This window comes from Aulonocara stuartgranti (assembly GCF_965226115.1).
Source record: "Aulonocara stuartgranti genome assembly, chromosome: 7".
NCBI lineage: Eukaryota > Metazoa > Chordata > Actinopteri > Cichliformes > Cichlidae > Aulonocara > Aulonocara stuartgranti.
In genome coordinates, this window is record NC_138945.1 from 66747501 (window position 1) to 66767667 (window position 20167).

Below are 20167 nucleotides of genomic sequence, written 5' to 3' on the forward strand. Positions count from 1 at the left end.
TCTTCTGCGTGTTTACTGTGTGGAAAGACGAGATGGATAACAAAAGCATTTTCTGTGCCGAGATCCTTTTCTCACTCCCGGTAAACTAATTGTTTAATCAATTTGATGTTTAGATAAACGCTACAGTCTGGCTGCGTTATTATCTCTTGCACAGCTTTGCTTTAGGGTCGTTGCTTCACAGTCTGCATCGATTTTCAGCTGGTTGTTGGGGTTTTTTGTAGGGGAAGATTGACAGCAGGGATGGCATGATTGTGGGAACCAATCCAGGGCAAGTTGTGAGGCGGGGGTGGATGCTGACCCGTTGCCTGTCCTCCTTTTGTGACAGATGTGCTCTACTGCTGTAGAGACAAGCTTTTGGTTTGTGTACCTTGTTTGTTGTGTATTTGAAGCTTTTGTTCTTGTGTGTGTGTCTCTGAATGTGCTCGTGTCTGCAGACCATACCCATCATTTATTATTGACCTTCAACAGTGTGCATGGAGGAGGGGAGGGTTGAGTCAATGAAAACAGCGAGGGATCAAATATGTGCGTGTGCGTGTGTGTGTGTGCAAGAAAACAGGCGTGTTGGTAAGTGGTGCAGGTTTAATTAATGATGTGTGTGTGTGGTAGGCCCGCTTTGAGCTTATAGAGATGTGATGGGTAATGGCCTGGAGCTATGGTGCTCTCCTCCCCTCGCCTTTTCTCCCAGGCCAAAGAGAGAAGAGAGATGGATGCAGAGTAACAGAGAGGTATGGAAATGGCAAGAGCAGTGGGAACTGCCAGCTGCAGCCATGAGGAGGGAGGAAAAAGTGTGAAGTGTGTGTGTGTGACTGTGTCTATGTGTGATGAGTGGGAGGAAGGTAGTGAGGCATTAGACAGAAGAAAATGTATGCACATATATTCTCTTGTTACAAGGTAACAAAACATCACAAAAAGCCATCTGGATGATAAGATTCTACTCCCTTAAAATCTGTTTGAAATGAAGGCAGGTTTTTCATCTTTACACAACTGTCTGCTGAAAAGTGACTGCAGTGCTGATGGGTTGAATGTAAGCACTCGTATAATAGAACAGAAGAGCCCTTCACTGTCATTGTATATGTACAACAAAATTGTAGAGCCCAAATAGAGGGACAGAGTCTTAAAAGTCAGCTGAAGATATTATTTGTGTTATTATTTATAGTGATATTTTCTTTAATAAGAATACTTGAAATAAGCTGTGCAAAATATTTTTGACCTTACATTTTGTGTTGTATTGTTTTTGGATTTAAATAGAAGAAAGGCTTCATTTGGGTACATTTAGTGTGTGTGTGTGTGTGTGTGTGTGTGTGTGTGTGTGTGTGTGTGTGTGTGTGTGTGTGTGTGTGTGTGTGTGTGTGTGTGTCTGTCTGTCTGTCTGTCTGTCTGTCTGTCTGTGTGTCTGTTTGACTCTGTGAGGCAGCTCAGAAGTGGTTCTTTAAGCTGTCATCCAGAGGGTGTGACAGCTGATTCATCTTTGGGGCTGTACAGCAGCGAGGGATGGCTTATCTACCACCAAGCAGAGTGTGCTTCACCTATTTGATTGCATTTCTTATACCTGCGGTGTCTCAGAGTTAGAGCATGTTGTTGCATTGATGTGACCTTCTCCGTGTGTGTGTGTGTGTGTGTGTGTGTGTGTGTGTGTGTGTTGTGTTGTGTTGTGTTGTGTTCATCAACCCAACGTAAATAAGACCTGTGGATTTGTAGCTCGTCTTATAAGTGTGCATGTGTACCTACGTGACAGTAATTCCTGCACTCACGTCACACTGCAGGTTGTACAGTGAATACTCAACTAGGTCCATTATTCGGCATCTGAAAAACAAAACTTCTGAAAAGCATCACAAAAGAAACAACACACCCTCTTTCTGATAAAAATCAGTGAATATGCTATCTGGTGACAGCCCAAAAACCACGACAGAGCCTGAACCAGTACAACCAGTGTACAACGAGTGCACTGTACAAACACCACCAGACTTATGGTGATCTTCTAAAGCTACACCATTAGTAAAAGTCTACATATGCAATACTGCTGAAACTAACAGCTCGTGCCGAGATAATGCAGCTGTGCTAGAGCACTTTCTTCTGTATCATTGTGATATAGACATTATGACAGTGGTTTTTGTTTTGGCCCAGTCTGAAACCACTGAAACGACTTGTACCGTATTTTCACGACCATAAGGCGCACTTAAAAGTCTTAGATTTTCTTCAAAAAGTACGGCGCGCCCTATAGCGCAGTGCGCCCTGTGTGTTGTAAGGAGGACGTAGTAGAGAACACCATGAGAACGCTAAAGGGTGAAGTGTGGGCGTTGATCGTATATACCGGACAATCGCACATACCTGTATAAAAGGTCAGGTATGTGCATTATGTGGAACATCGTTGTTTTAACAACCCTGAAAATGGCAAAGAGACACGCTTATGAAGCACAGTTTAAACTGAAGGCCATCAGCTATGCGGAGGAACATGGAAATCAAGCAGCCGCGAGAGAATTTAAGATTAATGAATCGATGGTTCGCAAGTGGAGGAAGCTGGAAAACAAGCTCCGGCAGGTCAAGAAGACGCAGCTGAGTTTCCGCGGACATAAGGCGAGGTGGCCCGAGTTGGAGGAAAGACTCGACTTGTACGCGCTGATTCCACAGATAAGGTACGAAAATATGTCAGGCTACGTCAGTAGCAGTTGGTCTTCAGGGTTTCTACTCCACGGCCCTATTTCATACTGGTCCACATTTCCAATGCACGCTATTTTCTGCAAGTACCGCTGCTTCGCCTCTGAATGAAATCAGTCTCTATACAGTTCATTCTCTTTTGAGCTGCTTTTAAGCATCTTTCTTGTAGTCGTCGTTCCAACACAGTGTGTTTGGTTTGATTCGTAGACCCCGAAAATGGCGCTGCGCTCCCATAATGCATTGCGGCGTGACGTCAACTCCAAAGCCCTATACACACTCAACACAAGGCTCCAGCCTGTCTCTCTCAACCACCCAGGTTAGGAGGGAACTGAGGAGGATTAATGGCAAGAAGGCAGCGGGTCCAGATGGCATCAGCTCGAGGGTCGTCAGGTCCTGCGCGGACCAACTGTGTGGGGTGATGGAGCACCTCTTCAACCTGAGCCTGAGGTTGGGAAGAGTCCCACAGCTCTGGAAAACCTCCTGTGTTGTACCAGTGCCAAAGACTTCACGCCCCAAGGACCTCAACAGCTACAGGCCGGTGGCTCTGACATCCCACCTGATGAAGACCCTGGAGCGGTTGGTCCTGGCTCAGCTTCGGCGCCTAATAAGCTCATCACTGGACCCACTTCAGTTTGCCTACCAGCCTGGCATTGGAGCGGATGATGCCGTCATTCACCTCCTACATCGTTCCCTCGCTCACCTGGAGACCGCTGGAAGCACTGTGAGAATCATGTTCTTTGATTTCTCCAGTGCCTTCAACACCATTCTTCCCTCGGTTCTAAAGGACAAGCTGGTGAACTCTGGAGTGGACCATCACCTCACTACCTGGATCCTGGACTACCTCACCGACCGACCACAGTATGTGAGGACTCAGGGCTGTGTGTCGGACAGGGTCGTCTGCAGTACGGGGGCCCCACAGGGAACGGTTCTGGCTCCGTTCCTCTTCACCATCTACACTGCAGACTTCTCCCACAATTCCACCCAGTGCTTCCTGCAGAAGTTCTCTGATGACTCTGCAATAGTCGGCCTCATCACTGATGGGGACGACAAGGAGTACAGAGGTCTGACCCAAGACTTTGTGGACTGGTGCCAGCTGAACTACCTCCAGATCAACGCCAGTAAAACCAAGGAACTGGTGGTAGACTTCCGCAGGCACAAGCATTCTCCACTGCAACCACTGAACATCCAAGGTATGGACATTGAGGCTGTGGACAGCTACAGGTACCTTGGTGTTCATCTGAACAATAGACTGGACTGGACTCATAACTCAGACACCCTCTACAGGAAAGGGCAGAGCAGGCTGTACCTGCTGCGGAGACTCAGGTCGTTTGGAGTGGAGGGCCCACTCCTGAAGACCTTCTATGACTCTGTTGTGGCTTCTGCTATCTTTTATGGTGTGGTCTGCTGGGGCGGCAGCATCTCTGCTGGGGACAGGAAGAGACTGAACAGGGTGATCCGAAGGGCCAGCTCTGTTCTAGGATGCCCTCTGGACTAGGGATGGGTATCGTTTAGGTTTTATCCAATACCGGTGCCAAATCGGTACTTTTGAAACGGTGCCGGTGCTTAAACGGTGCTTAAAGAATGGAGAACACAAACTTTGTCCAAAAACCTCTCATGTTCAGCTGTTTTTTGTAAAAAGATAACAATGTTAGCCTTTTCTGCAGCTATGGGGCATATATGGCATCACTCTTGGCTGGAAGCAGTGCTTAAACAATGGAAAAAAAACACAAACTTTGTCCAAAATCCTCTCATGTTTAACTGTTTTCCACTTTTTCTTTGGTCATTTTAGCCTTTTTGTCCAGGGTGAAGGGAGTATCTGCCATCAAACAAGAAGACAGCCGCATGTAGCTATGATGATGTTTGCTAGTTCACCTTACATGCATTAATGTAATAACGTGGTTAGCCTACTCAACGTAAATTACACACGAACAACATTAAGCTACTCACGCAGAGAAGAACGGCTGCTGCTGCATCATCATCCTCATCATTTCTGCTACACTGGCAGGGCTAGGGGCCAGGACTCTATTCTTCGGGTTTTTGGGGGATGTTGCTCCGGGTCCGATAACTGGCAACCCACCCAACGTGCACAGTGTGAGGTCTCGCAGCAAGCTATCAAATACAGCGCATTTCTCGGCTTTTAAAAAAACGCTATGCGTCGCCAGGTGTTTCATCAGATTCGAGGTGTTACCTCCTTTGACAGTATCACAGTATCAGCTTAAAGCACTTGTTGCTGCTGAGTTTGCATATTTTGCTGTGAAGTACAGCCAGACTTTTGACCGCTTCGCCTTGGACATTTTTAATCTGTAGCTCTGCTCTAACAGAACGTACGTACCTGGCCCCGCCTACTATCCTCGGAAACGTAAAATGATTGGCTAGAATCTAAAGTGTATCACAGCTCAGGAAAAAAAAGCACCGAAATGTGCGCTGCTTTTCGGTCTGGTTACTACCGTTTATGTCAGAACCGGTGCCATCATGGCACCGGACACCGGTACCCATCCCTACTCTGGACCCAGTGGAGGTGGTGAGTGACAGGAGAACGGCGGCTAAGCTGTCATCCCTGTTGGACAACATCTCCCACCCCATGCAGCAGACTGTGACAGCACTGAGCAGCTCCTTCAGTGGGAGACTGCGGCACCCACGGTGTGGGACGGAGAGATTTCGCAGGTCTTTCCTCCCCACTGCTGTCAGACTCCATAATAAAGACTTTAACTGATCAAGCACACACATCCACACATGTGCAATAATACTAAGTGCAATAATCCTTTCTGTCATCGTTGTATTTTTACTCAGTTGTATATAGTATTTGTATTTGTATCCTATTTTTATCTTATTGTATATTTATTTTATTTTATTCTACTGTATATAGTATTTTATTTTATTCTATTCTGTACAGTTGTGTACTGTATTTATTCTTATTGTATTCTAATTTTTGCCTCATAACTTTTGCACTGTCCACTTCCTGCTGTGACAAAACAAATTTCCCACGTGTGGGACTAATAAAGGTTATCTTATCTTATCTTATCTTATTATTGTCACTGCTACATTTCTGTAATGAACCAGAAATTATTTCCACTACTAATTAATTACCGTTGAGCTCAAAGGTTATATTAATAAATGGTTAACGAATGTGTATTTATGACGACGATTTGTGAGACTGGTAAACTTACCTTTGTTCGTATGATGGTCTTTCGTGCTACACGGTGCATTTCAAGGTCCTGCACCCATCCGTCGGTAAACTGTACCTGGGCTTGTTGCAGTGACCTGAAGTTACTAAACTTCATGAGTGTATGCACTCACTCCAAGAACCGTATAATTATAAATTTTAAATGTAAGCGTGGTGAAAGTTGGGCAGCATGCTAAGGTCTTTTGTCCACTCTGTGTGCTCGTAAGGGTCTGACCCTTTCACTCCTTTGATTTTTTTCCTCGTATCGTTTCTGTCTTTTCATCGAGTCTGTCTTTGTACGGACCGGCATTGTTCTCCTTTTGTTTTGTACATTCCTTTTTTGTGCGGCAAAGAAAAAACAAGAAGGTATTGGAACCGGAGAATGAACGTTTTGCGGTACTGCAAATGCTTGCATTTGATGCGGTACTTGGATTGTTTTGCCAAGAGTTCCCGGCATGCAATGCGTGAAAATCACGTGATTGCTAAACAAGGGGGCGGGTGCATCCGGCCTCCTCGGCTGTAATTGGTCCAGCCCAGAGTCGATCATGACCAATTGGTCAATCCAACACCTTTCATTATATATACCCTTCCTAAAAAAAAAAAATCCATCGGCCTATAAAAACAAAAATTGCCAGCGACCCACCGGGTATGCCCGATGGCCAGTCCAGCTATGCTTGGCTGCCATGCTAATGGACAGAAACTGCCGCCTATGGTGATTTTTAAGCGAAAGACTTTGCCTAAAGAGAAGTTTCCAGCAGGAATCATCATTAAGGCAAATGAAAAGGGCTGGATGGATGAGGAAATGATGAAAGACTGGCTGAGGGAGGTGTATGTAAGGAGACCAGGTGGTTTTTTCCACGCATCACCATTGCTCTTAATCTGTGACTCTATGCGTGCCCATCTCACAGCCGATGTGAAAAAACTAGTGAAACAAATGAACTGTGAGCTTGCTGTCATTCCGGGAGGCCTGACAAAGGAACTCCAACCGCTGGACATCGGTGTGAACCGCCCGTTCAAAGTAAGGCTGCGAGCGGCCTGGGAGCGATGGATGACCGATGGAGACCACAGTTTCACCAAGAGTGGAAGGCAGCGCCGGGCGAGTTACGCCACAATTTGCCAATGGGTTGTAGATGCTTGGGCTAACATGTCTGCTGGCACTGTTGTTCGAGCTTTCGCAAAAGCCGGCATCATTTCCGAGGAGCCGCACGGCACGGAAAGTGACTGACAGTGAAGAAAGTGAACTTGGCATGTTTGATGGAGATTTAGCGCAGCTGTTCAATTCAGACACAGAGGATGAGGACTTCGATGGGTTTGATTGATGATAAAAATGTGAGTACCAAACTTTGTTTTGCTCCTGCTTTATTTTTAAATACGCACACTTGTATGCTTGTGTGTTGTTGATGATGACGATTACCGGTAATAGAAATGTGAGTAAGGTACCGAACTCAGGTTTGCTCCCGCTTTATTTTTAAATACGCATACGGTACTTGTATGCACCCTATGATCCAGTGCGCCTTATGTGTGTGTTAAATACAGTAATAGCACACATAACTGAGACTGCGCCTTTTAGTACAGTGCGTCTTATGGTCGTGAAAATACGGTACTTTAGCCAACTTTAGCCAACCCCCTTCTACCAGAAACACTTAGCTGATGTGTGTGTGTGGTTTTGATATTTCCATTCCATTTGTATCAGCCTTTATAGCCATGTTTCCATCCATTAGCCATGGATGGAAACCAGACAAAATACTTACGGAAAGCTTACAGACAACTTAAAACTCAAGCTATTTAACTTCAAATCTATTCCCATCCATCCATCCATCTTCATCCGCTTTATCCAGGGCCGGGTCGCGGGGGCAGCAGCCTAAGCAGAGAAGCCCAGACCTCCCTCTCCCCAGCCACCTCCTCCAGCTTATCCGGGGGAACACCAAGGCGTTCCTAGGCCAGCTGAGAGATATAATCTCTCCAGCGTGTCCTGGGTCTGCCCCGGGGCCTCCTCCAGGTGGGACATGCCCAGAACACCTCACCCAGGAGGCATCCTTGTCAGATGCCCGAACCACCTCAGCTGGCTCCTTTCGATGTGGAGCAGCAGCTGCTCTACTCTGACCCCTCCCGGATGGCCGAACTTCTCACCCTATCTCTAAGGGAGAGGCCAGCCACCCTTCGGAGGAAGCTCATTTCTGCCGCTTGTATCCGCGATCTCGTTCTTTCGCTCACTACCCACAGCTCGTGGCCATAGGTGAGGGTAGGGACGTAGATCGACCGGTAAATTGAGAGCTTCGCTTTTACACTCAGCTCCCTCTTCACCACGACGGACCGGTGCAGCGTCCGCATCACTGCAGCCGCAGCACCAATCCGTCTGTCGATCTCCGGCTCCCTTCTCCAATCACTCGCGAACAAGACCCCGAGATACTTGAACTCCTCCACTTGGGGCAGGAACTCGTCCCCAACCCGGAGTGGGCACTCCACCCTTTTCCGGCTGAGAACCATGGCCTCAGATTTGGAGGTGCTGATCCTCATTCCCGCTGCTTCACAATCGGCTGCGAACCGTTCCAGTGCGAGCTGGAGGCCTTAACCCGATGAAGCCAACAGAACCACATCATCCGCGACAAGCAGAGATGAGATTCTGAGGCCGCTGAAGTGAAAGCCCTCCGCCACTTGGCTGCGCCTAGAAATCCTGTCCATAAAAATTATGAACAGAATTGGTGACAAAGGGCAGCCCTGGTGGAGCCCATCACCCACTGGGAACGAGTCTGACTTATTGCCGGCAATGCGAACCAAGCTACTGCAACGGTTGTATAGGGATCGAATGGCCCGTAGCAATGGGCCAGACACCCCATACTCCCGCAGCACCTCCCACAGGACACCCCGAGGGACACGGTCGAATACCTTCTCAAAGTCCACAAAACACATGTAGACTGGTTGGGCAAACTCCCATGCGCCCTCAAGTATCCTTGAGAGGACGAACTCTCCTTTCCAGCACCCTGGCATAGACTTTCCCAGGGAGGCTGAGGAGTGTGATCCCCCTGTAGTTGAAACACACCCTCCGGTCTCCCTTCTTAAAGATGGGGACCACCACCCCGGTCTGCCAGTCCAGGGGTACTGCCCCTGATCTCCACGCAACATTTTAGAGGCGTGTCAACCAGGACAGCCCTACGTCCAGAGCCTTCAGGAACCTCGCCCCCGGAAATTGGCGGGTCTCTCCCCTCATCCCCAGACTCTGCTTCCTCCTCGGAAGACGTGTCAGTGGGATTAAGGAGGTCCTCAAAGTATTCCTTCCACCGCCTGACAATTTTCTCAGTCGAAGTCAGCAGCGCTCCGCCAGCACTATACACAGTGCAGGTAAAGCACTGCTTTCCCCTTCTGAGTTGCTGACGGTTTGCCAGAATCTCTTCGAGGCAGTCCGAAAGTCTTTTTCCATGGCCTCTCCGAACTCCTCCCACACCCGAGTTTTTGCTTCAGCCACTGCCCGAGCCACATTCTGCTTGGCCTGTTGATACCTGTCAGCTGCCTCCGGAGTCCCACAGGCTAACCAAGCACGATAGGACTCCTTCTTCAGCCTGGTGGCTCCCTTCACCTCTGGTGTCCACCATTTGGTTCGGGGATTACCACCACGGCAGGCACCAACCACCTTGTGGCCGCAGCTCAATGCAGCAGCTTCGGCAATGGAGACGCTGAACATGGTCCATTCGGACTCAATGTCCCCAGTCTTCCTCGGAATGCTGTTGGAGCTCTGCCGGAGGTGTGCGTTGAAGATCTCGCGGACTGGGGCCTCTGCTAGACGTTCCCAGCACACCCTCACTACGCGTTTAGGTGCATCGGGTCTGTCCAGCGTCCTCCCCCGCCACCTGATCCAACTCACCACCAGGTGGTGATCAGTTGACAGCTCAGCCCCTCTCTTTACCCGAGTGTCCAGAACATATGGACGCAGGTCTGGTGATATGATTACAAAATCGATCATCGACCTGCGTCCTAGAGCGTCCTGGTGCCACGTGCACTTATGGACACTCTTATGTTCGAACAAGGTGTTCGTTAAGGTCATTTTGTCACCCACCCTGTCGTTACCCACGTGAGCATTGAAGTCTCCCAGCAGGACAACAGACTTCCTTCCACCTTCCAGCACCCCCCCCCGGCTGAACTGCCACTCAGCGCATAAGCGCAGATGACAGTCAGGACCCGTTCCCCGACCCTAAGGCGCAGGGAACAAACCCTCTCATCCACCGGGAAAAACCCCAACGTACCAGCAGCAAGCCGAGGGAATATTAGAATACCCACCCCAGTCCGCCGCCTCTCACCAGGGGCAACTCCAGACTGAGACAGAGTCCAGCCCCTCTCCAGGAGACTGGTTCCAGAGCCCAAGCCATGCGTAGAGGCGAGCCCGACTATATCTAGCCGGTACCTCTCAATCTCACGCACTAACTCGGGCTCCATTCCATGTCCCTATTGCCAGTCTTGGCAGCCGGGGATCGGTCCGCCAGGGCCTCCGCTCCTGGCCACCGCCCGGCACACAATGCACCCGACCCCTATGGCGCCTCCTGTGGGTGGTGGGCCTGCGGGAGAATGGGCCCATGTCTCCTCTGGCACCCTCCCCGGGCCTGGCTCCGGGGCGGGGCCCCGGTAACCCTATCCCGGGCAGGGTAAACTGTTCCCTCGATGTTTTCTTCATAAGGGTCTTCTGAATCGCTCTTTGTCTGGTCCCTCACCCAGGACCAATTTGCCATGGGAGACCCTACCAGGGGGCAAAAGCCCCCAGACAACATAGCCCCTGGGATCCCTGGTATAAACAAAAACCCCTCCACCACGATAAGGTAGCGATTCACGGAGAGGCAAATCTATCGTCTGATCTCGGAAGCTAAGCAAATCTATTCCCCTTTTGTTTAAATAACTCTCCTTGGATTGTCTACATCATGCACAAAACGCTGCCGCTGCGGGCCTGAAGTCCTGCACGTCTGTGCTAATCATAGAAGAAACATGAGGCTTGTTTTAAAATACTCGCTGTTTAAATTAAGTACCTTTTTAGATTTGACATTACTGTCCCGTAGCTTTTACTTGCAATTTTTATGGTTCTTAAAATTGGGAGCAAAGACTTCCTTGCCTTTGAATCTGCATGTGTCTTTGTATTTTTGTGTGTGAGAGTGCTGATTAAACTGACCTGTAATGGCTTCTGCAGTAAATGGCCAGGCAGTAAACGAGAATACAATTATCTCTGTAGCACCGTGATTTCCTGAATGTGGTTCACGGACACACAGAATCCGCAGGAAGCACTACACACTGCGTATATTGAGGTCTGGATGTAGTTATTACTCTCTAGGCCTTTCAGTCACTAATTACTGTGTTGTTTAATAAGGCCCAGCCAGACTGTGTGTTTCAAGGTGTGTCTGAGACTAACAGCGTGAGCAGGTCATTTCATGGAAAACGTGAAAGTATTTAATTTTAATGGGTCTTCATGTCAGGCACTGGCTGTGAAGAAATTATACAAGACCTGAAAGAAAATGACATTAGTAAGACACACTGGGCAAAGGGAGATGAAAACAGGAGCGGACAGGAGAACAGAAAATGGGCCAGAAGCGCCGTGACTGCCAGTCTGAATTAATAAAGACACCACAAGAAGGAAGCTTACAACAAATACGGAAAAGTGCCCACGGTGCACAATGCTTTACCGTGGGTACTGAACACCCACAGTGCAATATTGTGTGTGCATCACACATTTCTTAATAGGGGGAACTGCCACGAGGAGGAAACTGTTTGTGAAAGCAAACAGTTCTCTATACGTGCGTCTGTAGCACTTAGCATGGCTGGAAGGTCATTTTGTCAGACAGCAATGACATTCTGAGAAGTGTTCTTTCTCAACGTGTCAACACTCCAGTCACCCCGACCACAACATATATCTGTCTGCTCTGCACTTTTCTGTAACTTCTGAGATCAAAGTGACAAGATGTCTAATACTGGCACATGTCGAGCTTCTGTTTGAGAGAAGCCCACCTCACGCCGATGGAAAGAGTCTGATCTCACCACGAATGCTTTCTTGTTTCACTCTTGGTCTTCAGTTGAAGGTTTTAATCCTGACGTGGTTCTTTAAGGGTTTGTGATGACATCTGAATTTATGGGATTATAAAACCAGCTCAGAATTTTTTGTGTGAGTGTGTGCATGTCATCAAGCTAAAAAAAAACCTGTTAGTTCCTGTATTTCAACTTTCACAAGAGGTTGAGGGATAATTTTGTGAGACTGAACTGTAAACATGAAAACCTTCCCTTTACTGTTAACTTTGAGCTTTTATCTCTAAAACTGTTCATATTTCCATTTGAACCCAAATTCCACAAAAACCAGTAATAAAAAGGCTTTTTAACAGACACTTTCCAAAACTAAAGTTACCTTCATTCTGGTTGGGTTTCACTCTGGAAGAGGTCACAAAATTAAGAGTGAACTTGACAATGAAAACCATTGAAATACATTGAGGTATGGCTTTAGCTGTTTGGGTCCCTCTTTCACTGATAATGATACGGGAATAAATAAGTGAGAAGGTTACAAAAAAATACTTATCAGGGGAATTTATAGTTAATAATAAATGTTAGGTGGACCTTTCATAGCCAGAGTGCGTGTTTATCTCAAAGGTGTATTACTGGCCATAAACGACCTTGGTTTTAAAAGCTTTGCGCTGCTTGTCGCACAGGTTTTATGAAGTCTTTGCACACTCTGTAGGAGAGAATTAAATGCTTCTAAAAAGGTGTAAATGAATGCCTTTGATAAAGCGTTTCTTTTTCCAGGGCTCACAAAATCGCTAGCCCGACGTCCCGGGGCTAGTGATTTTTCTGTTCGGGCTACCAAAATCCATCTCAGCCCTGCCCGTCAGGCTGTCATAGGAAGAAAGAATATGTCAATGCTTTTGCATTCTTTGGCAAACGTAGCTGTCAGTATGTGACATATTGAAATCGCGTTTGAATTTCCGCTTGTTTTTTGCTTCACTTTCACTTTGCGATGGCGCAAACTGTGAATAGAGAGCGGCAGCTACTGACTGGTGAGTGACAGATTAGTTGCGCACCAGTTCCTCTGACATCGTCTTAGCACTCATTAGCTTACTATTCAAACGTGACAAGTGAAATCTCCCGCAGCAAGCTTAAACCTGTGATGCAGGTTGATTGCGCAGAGAATCGCTGATCATTATGCAAGTGCCTGTGTAAAAGCAGATGGATTTATGCAGGTATTTTAGTTCTGCAGAGCCAAATAAGACAGGTCAGGGTGAAGAAGGGACCACCAAAGAAAAGCCGATCACAAAACGGAAAAGATATGACAAATCAGGCTATGAGGCAAAAACAAAAGCGCAGCTTTTTTTGGTTTCATGGACAAAAGAATTTCTGTGGCTGGAATATGACGAGCTAAATAACATCATGTTCTGCCGGGTGTGTCTTGTTTCCCTCGATTTCTGAGTCGACAAGCACCTTTGTTACTGGGACCAGTAATTTTAAGAAAGACCCCATTAGAACCCATGAGAAATGCAAGAAATGCATTATTGCTCAGTCTGCAGTATCTTTCCCAGAACAAACGCCAATTGCAAAAAAACTACTAAAAATAAACCAAGCACAACAAGAAGTCCAGAAGAAACGCAGAAGAAAAAGCTGTTTAGAACAGCGCGATGTTGCAAAGAGTGAACTACCTTTGGCACAATTTAGCAGCCTTTGCAAACAAAGCAAATGATCTTGGTTCCACTTACCTCTTACCCGTGACTTCAGTGGAAATGTCAGATTCAGGATCTGACACAGACTGATCCATGTTCTACACAGTTCTTACAAGTTCATAGAAATTTCTGTTCAATTAGAACCAAATATTTGAGTTGATGATTGTATTCTTTTACAGTTGTTGTAATTTGTGTTTTAACAATTTTTTAAGTCAATCAAAAAATTGTCCTCTTTTTTTTCAGGCTACTTAAATTTATTTTGGGCTACCAAAAACTGAAGAGTGTCTGCCCGAAGGGCTACCAGAGATTTTGAAATTTTGCGAGCCCTGAAATTTTCTAATCTTTTTGTAACACGCTTCCTCTTGAGGCACCATAGACACTGATTTATTTGGCACGTCTATGAACTGAGTCACCCTTATTTTACCTCAAACCTGCATTTTGTGTCTCGCTGTCAGTCTGAAAGCTGCTGAAGTTGACAGCTGGATTTTTTTAAACCGCTATGTCAGGCTTCTACTTTCTTTACACAGAGATCAGTTCTTCATCAGCTCTCTCTTCAGATTGTCTTTCTTACGCCTTCCACCCAACCCCACCCTCCTCTTTCTTCACGGCGGGGGGTTGTTGCATGTCACACTCTCCACCTATATTGTGCTATAGCCACCAGCAGCAGGGGCGGCAGATGAGTATGGCCATTGGCTTCTTCCCCTCTCACCGGCCCTCCCCTTACCCGACACAATGGGTTCGCTTGTCCATGCAACACGCACAGGCATATGCAGAAACACATTCACACACACAGAGGGGGCTTTACTCTGGGGCTGAGTATCGCTTCCCCACCATATGCTCCGTCTCCGCTGGAATGTTATTATCCTCATTTGCTGTAGAGAGAGCGGAGCATGAGGTAAAAGAAGAAGGAAAGCGTGACTAGGTTAGGCTAAAGGGCGACTGGGTGTTGAAACGTATCTGTGTGAGGGAGAGAGAGAGAGAGAGAGAGAGACCGTGAAAAGGAAGGGAGGATGCAACCGATGCAGTGAGGCAGCAGTTTAACACCAGCCTCAACCTGCTACTGTGAGCGACAGAGCACAGGGAGAGGCACGAGGCACCTTTTTATTCTCACTGGACACAGCCTCCTCTAAGGTCAGTGTTTCTCTCTCTCTTTCTGTCTCTTTTATTTTTACCCTGGTTTACCAAGCAGCACCGGCACCCCGCATCCGTCGAGCTCACACTGTAGCCATAGGGCGGTAGGTTCACAGAGCTGACAGACAAAGTGTGTGTGGTTCATAACCACAGAGAGTATGAAATGCTGTTCTCTATTCTGCACACTTACACATTAAACGCCTGCTGAGGGTGATGGTTAACAATGGGAGGAGCACACATCACAAAAGACAAACCTGAGCTCTCACCACAGGATGCTGCTCTGGTGGGTGCTGTAGCTCAGTGTGTGTGTGTGTGTGCTATGACCTGTGTTAGCTGGAGAGGACTATTAATTTTCTTTAAGGCAGTGCCAACTGAGCCTCTTTAGACGTGCACACATATAAAGACTGTTAAAGTCTGTAAACGCTGCTTCCCATTTGAGCTGTGGGAAAATAGGTGAGGCAGTGTATGTGTGGATTTTGTGTCACCTCGTACAAACACAGCTCTGATTTATAGTCGTCCTGTCTTGTCAGCTGTACTCTGATCCTATAAAAGTTTATGTAGTCTGAACTGCATGTAGTTCACTCTAAACTTCCTGAAAACAGCAAAGTCACAATAGCTTTTTAACCAATAAAACTGTTGGACTAAGGATGACACTCATGCTTTGACCTGAGTCGCCTCTCTTCATTCGTGTGCTGGGTGCTATCAGCGTTACTCTTTAGCTAACTGTCTTTACAGTTAAAACTATTAAAGTCGGCTACACCAAGCTACACTCTGAGCATGGCTGCCATTCCAGCCGAGAAGAGGCAGGGAGGTTGTCAAATCCTGTGCATTGATTGGTCTCTATACTAGCCGGGCTCTTCAGTGTGTCTGTGTGGTCCCAGTAAGAGGGATCCTCCAAGATCAACGAGTAAATCCAGGAGTTCATTTCATTCGTAACTCTTCTCCCTCTACTTGCATGTTATCTAAAATAGTAGACGCATTAAAACCGAGTTAGATCTTAACTCGTCAAAAGAAGAGAAGAGATATGTAATGTGACCAAAAATAGCACCAAACTGAAGAAAGCATTTTTGTTTTTGTTTTTTTAAGAGAAGTAAAAAAGAGGAAGGAGAATAACGAGCCGTGTCACAGTGAATAAAATGTGCATAACTCTACAAATATGGCTTACTTTGATCACGTTTGCGTGATCAAAGCTTGTTCTGGTCTCAAACTAAATGTGCTGTGTCACTGTCCTTGGGACGCAGTGCTACCTCTGCTGTAATAAAGCTGGTTGCCTTGTCATTTTATCCTCTTTTTGTGGAGCAGTTTGTCCTTCTGTTAAGACTCTTATGACACAAACCACAAACGCTGATGCTGTTTGACACTTTATTACAAAGCGTCAGGTTAGGTGTTGTGCGCTTGTGAATGCAGACGAGCAGAAAAGCAGGTGACCAAGCTCATTTGATCTGTGGGTTTAAAAATGGAGTGTGCAGAATGAGGAAGAAAGAGGAGGACAGAAAATTAGTAGCATAGTCAGCTTGGTTATAGAGGAAGTTAGTCACGTTAAATCTTATCCATTGCTTTCTATCTTTCTCTTTCTGCCTCGTTACAGCACCAGCCTTGGCTCTGGGCTCGGCTGCAGGCTTGCTTTCAGGATTGCAGGGGTTTTCTGTGCATTCCAAGTCTGTGCTGGGAATATGGGCTCTGCTGCCAGTCAGAATGGCTCATTCATGCTGAGCACAATGATCCCGTTTGAGGCACAAGTCCTTACCCACGCTGTTTGATTGGCATTATATTCAGCATCTATTTACTTCATCCATTATGCATTGAGTCAGATCTGTTTGGCATTAATGATTCTCTCTTGTTTACTCTCTACTTGATGCATAAGAATAAAAAAAACTGAGACAAACAAAGATATTTAACGAATGAAGAAATTGTTTGGAGTATAGAACAGAAATGTGCAGATCTATAGAGCTGGGCACATTTGCTCCCAAAATATTGGCTAACAAAGAACAAGAAGAAAACTGCTGATGTTAGCTTGTCCCACACTTCATAGTAGATTCTAGTAGTAGTTGGTCACATTGTAACCTCACGACTTTATTTCCAGATTAAAATTAATCACGTCTATTGCATTACTGTGAGAAGCTCTGAACTGTTGCTGGCACGACCTTCCAGAAATGCCGTGTGCTGTCGCTCACCTTCTGTACACGGCATCCGTACAGTCTGTCGCCTCCGGCTGCTCGGTGCGTAAGAACAACAGGCACATTTCACTGATTTAATCGTCGTGAACTGAAGCCAGCATCAGAAGAGCAATAACAACTTAGTCGTTAGCGGCAGTTTGTGGGAATTTCTCATGTGGTTATTTTTGGATCTGGAGCTACAATTAGGTTCAGGAAGTCGTGAGATTTTTGCCAAAGTGTTGTAAATATAAATGGTTATTAATAGCAATCTTTTTTATAAAGGAGCGATTTGCAAGGAATTTAAACAGAGCTGCTTTAGTTGAAGAACTAGTTAAAGGACTCTGTGGCACAAACACTGAACTCACGCAAATAGTGTACGCACTATTGTATAGACATTTTTGCCTTTTTATACCCAGGCTGATATGCTGCACAGAGGTTTCCTCTTTCACAAATCTCCAGTTAATCTGTTGGACCCTTGAGATCCAGTTGATTTAGGCTCATCATAAATAAGCATTGTTGTTCATTTATGAACATACAGGTCTCCCAGGACTCGGTCAGGCATGGTAATCGGGCAGACATGCTATTGATTGGCACATTTGGGAGCTTCTGCCACACCAGCTGTGATCTTTCTGGGGGTTTTTTAAGGTAGACCTGCAGGTCATGTGGATGAAGGAGGAGATGACAAGAAAAATGAGATGACTGTGATGAGCAAGATGCTGTGAAAAAAGGCACACAGAGGAAAAGACTGTGGCATGTTGATGTTATCACAGACTGCAACAGTCAAGCTCTGCCTTAGGTCTCAGTGACTGTAGCGTACACTGCTGTTTGGATCTCAGCTATGTGCTCTCATAGCCCTCTGATACTAACTTTATTTTTCTTAGTATCCCTGGTTGTGGTAGAGCTACAGTATTTGGATCAGTTGTGGAACTTAGCGTCTGCCATCTGGCATGACAAACATGTTTAAATGGTCTGTTATAGTCATTCTTCTCCAGAGAATGATTATCCCTGCAACAGCAAACAGGAAGCCTATAGTTTCCATCTCTTCCTGTCTCTATGGGGCGGGGGGAAGGGTCCGTAGTGTTGTTCAGCTCGAGGATTGTAGCACATCCAGTCACCCAGTTGGCCTGCCCTCATTAGACATGGGTCGGAGAGCATGTTCAGATCATGCTTATCTTCACATGCTGGAGCTTTGTAGGGTGCCTGGTGGTAAACAAAGAGGCACAGTGATGTGCAGATTTTATGAGGCAAGAAGTGTGGCATTTTGTAGCTGAAAACAAAGACTGTCACAGGTCTGTGATCTCAGCAAAAACAGCACAGGATACTGCTCACCATATAAAACAATCTGCATAGATAGCATCTAGCAGCCGAAGAGTCTGCGCTGAAAGAGAAGCTAAAAACAAGAGGGAATCCCAGCTTACAATCCCAGTATTGCAAATAGGTAACTGCTAAAGCAGTGAATGACGAAGATGAAACCAAGCCTGAACATGGATGATGCATTCTGCAGCTACTTTGCAGCTACTTTGTGTCAGGGGTAAATGAAAGCTCAACAAACTGGCATTAAATTCAGGTACCAGAAAAACCAGCTTATTCTTTTAAGTGTTATATGGACAACGAACTACGTCAATTTCCCACGTTTGCTCCGTGAGCTGGAGACGCAGGGTCTCATCTGGTTGTCTTGAATACACAAAACGCTTACAAGGCCTTTTAATTTTCACTCTATTATGCCTGCGACAGAAAGCCATCACTCTCTGGTAATTGTCCATAATGGAAGAACGAGATTGAACAGAGGCAGACGCATCTGGTCTCTTTCAGTAGCCTCTGAGTCAAGCAAGAAAAGCTCGCACACATTTTATCACCACCGTGAACATACGATTAAAGGGGTGTGACTTGGCATGCTAATACATTCACGCTTTTCCATTATTTATGAGTTACATCTGAATAGCAGTTATCTCAATCTAGGGCAGCCTTGCATATTAAACTTAGCTTACTTTGCTTTCTTTGTGTCTTTTTGGTGGATTTTCTTTTGAATAATAATCTCTTTCTCTCACCATTATAGAATTACATCAGCAGCATCCTCTCTTTACACTTATTTATATCAGGACTGAGACTAGGTTAAGGTTCAGCTCCGTGCAGTCAGTTTAAGGTGAATAACATTTTAGAGAAATTAGCAGGGTGGATCAAATGTTCATTATAATGTAAAATGGGTTAAATAATGGGTTTTAAAACAATTTTGCATGACCACAGATGACTAAATGTGAACTGTTACAGTTGGTTAATTTTTATCTCTCACTTCTCCATATCATAGTCACTCCTTTTTCCACCTTTCTTCACCAGTGATTTATTGCATTTCTTTAACTCCTCCTTTGCTTTTTCCTGCCTTCTCACTTTCTCCTCCCTCCTCGCCAGCTCTCAAAGCATTCTAAGGGAGTCATGAAAGTGACCGTGAATAAATATCTTGTAGGGCGACCTGTCCCTCCTCCCTTCCTGCAATTGTCTGCTTCACCAGGTGACTCTAGTTTCCAGGGAACCGGTTTGTGCAGTGATACAGAGACTCCAAAGCTCTCACGGGTACACACACACGAGCTTACCAGCCAAGAAGGAAACGTGTGTGTGAAGAACGGACTGTAATTTCTCATAAATATGGATACTCCTGAATGGAAAAGACACTATAGGATTGATAACCATTCTGTGTTTACCCGGCCGGGGAAAACACAACTCTTTTTGGGAGGAGTGCTGGCAGGTAGTGTAAAAAATTTACTTTTTGTTTTTTTGTCATATTTTCAGACACGCAAAATAAATAAAGGGTCTAAAAATGAAAAAGTGTTGTTGAACTACGGATTAAAAAAAGCTCTAGAGGAAGCGCTGCCTTTACCACAGAAACCCAAACACACAGGTGACTGTTAGATAAGCGAGTGTGAGAACAGTCACCTAAGAAACATTTTAGACACACAGCCTGCCTGTCAAGGGAAATTATGCAAGAACTTTTTCAATGACCTTTCAGAGCTTTCGTGTGAATGGTGAAGCAGTGGCATTTATTTCTTGCTCATAATCTTACCTGGTGCTGCAGAGCTTTAAATGTTTGTTGTGCTGTAATCGGAGAGGTGTAGCACACAAGAATGAACTTGTGGCAGATTTTTTCAGCTACACCATATTTGTCAGCAGCATCAGTTAACTTTGCTGTTCTTGCAATAATGTTTAAAGATGGAGAAAGATAGAATACCCTCATTTTTAGTTAAGCATTTTTTAAACCATCTATAGTTTATAACACATGTCCTTATGTGAATTATACAACTGCAACCTACAGTGTTGAAGGCTGGCGAAAACACAGGTGGTGACTGTGTTTTCAGTTTGACTGCTGGTCAGACTTGGGTTGGAGCTCATTTGGTGTTTTC

At 45.8% G+C, this 20167-nt stretch overlaps 1 protein-coding gene across 4 annotated transcripts in view; it reads left to right on the forward strand.

Annotated features, from left to right (window-relative positions):
• The window catches only part of LOC309711243 (FYVE, RhoGEF and PH domain-containing protein 4-like), a 55501-nt gene that overhangs the window by 9928 nt on the left and 25406 nt on the right, over nucleotides 1-20167 (forward strand). The window contains exon 1 of one of the 4 annotated variants that reach the window (XM_082541418.1): nucleotides 19182-19515. The exons of the other annotated variants lie outside the window; for them this stretch is intronic. Coding sequence (XP_082397544.1) covers nucleotides 19416-19515 — 100 coding nt within the window. The 5' untranslated portion in view covers nucleotides 19182-19415. Of the gene's footprint in view, nucleotides 1-19181; nucleotides 19516-20167 lie in introns of those variants that run through there. 4 annotated transcript variants of the gene reach the window in all.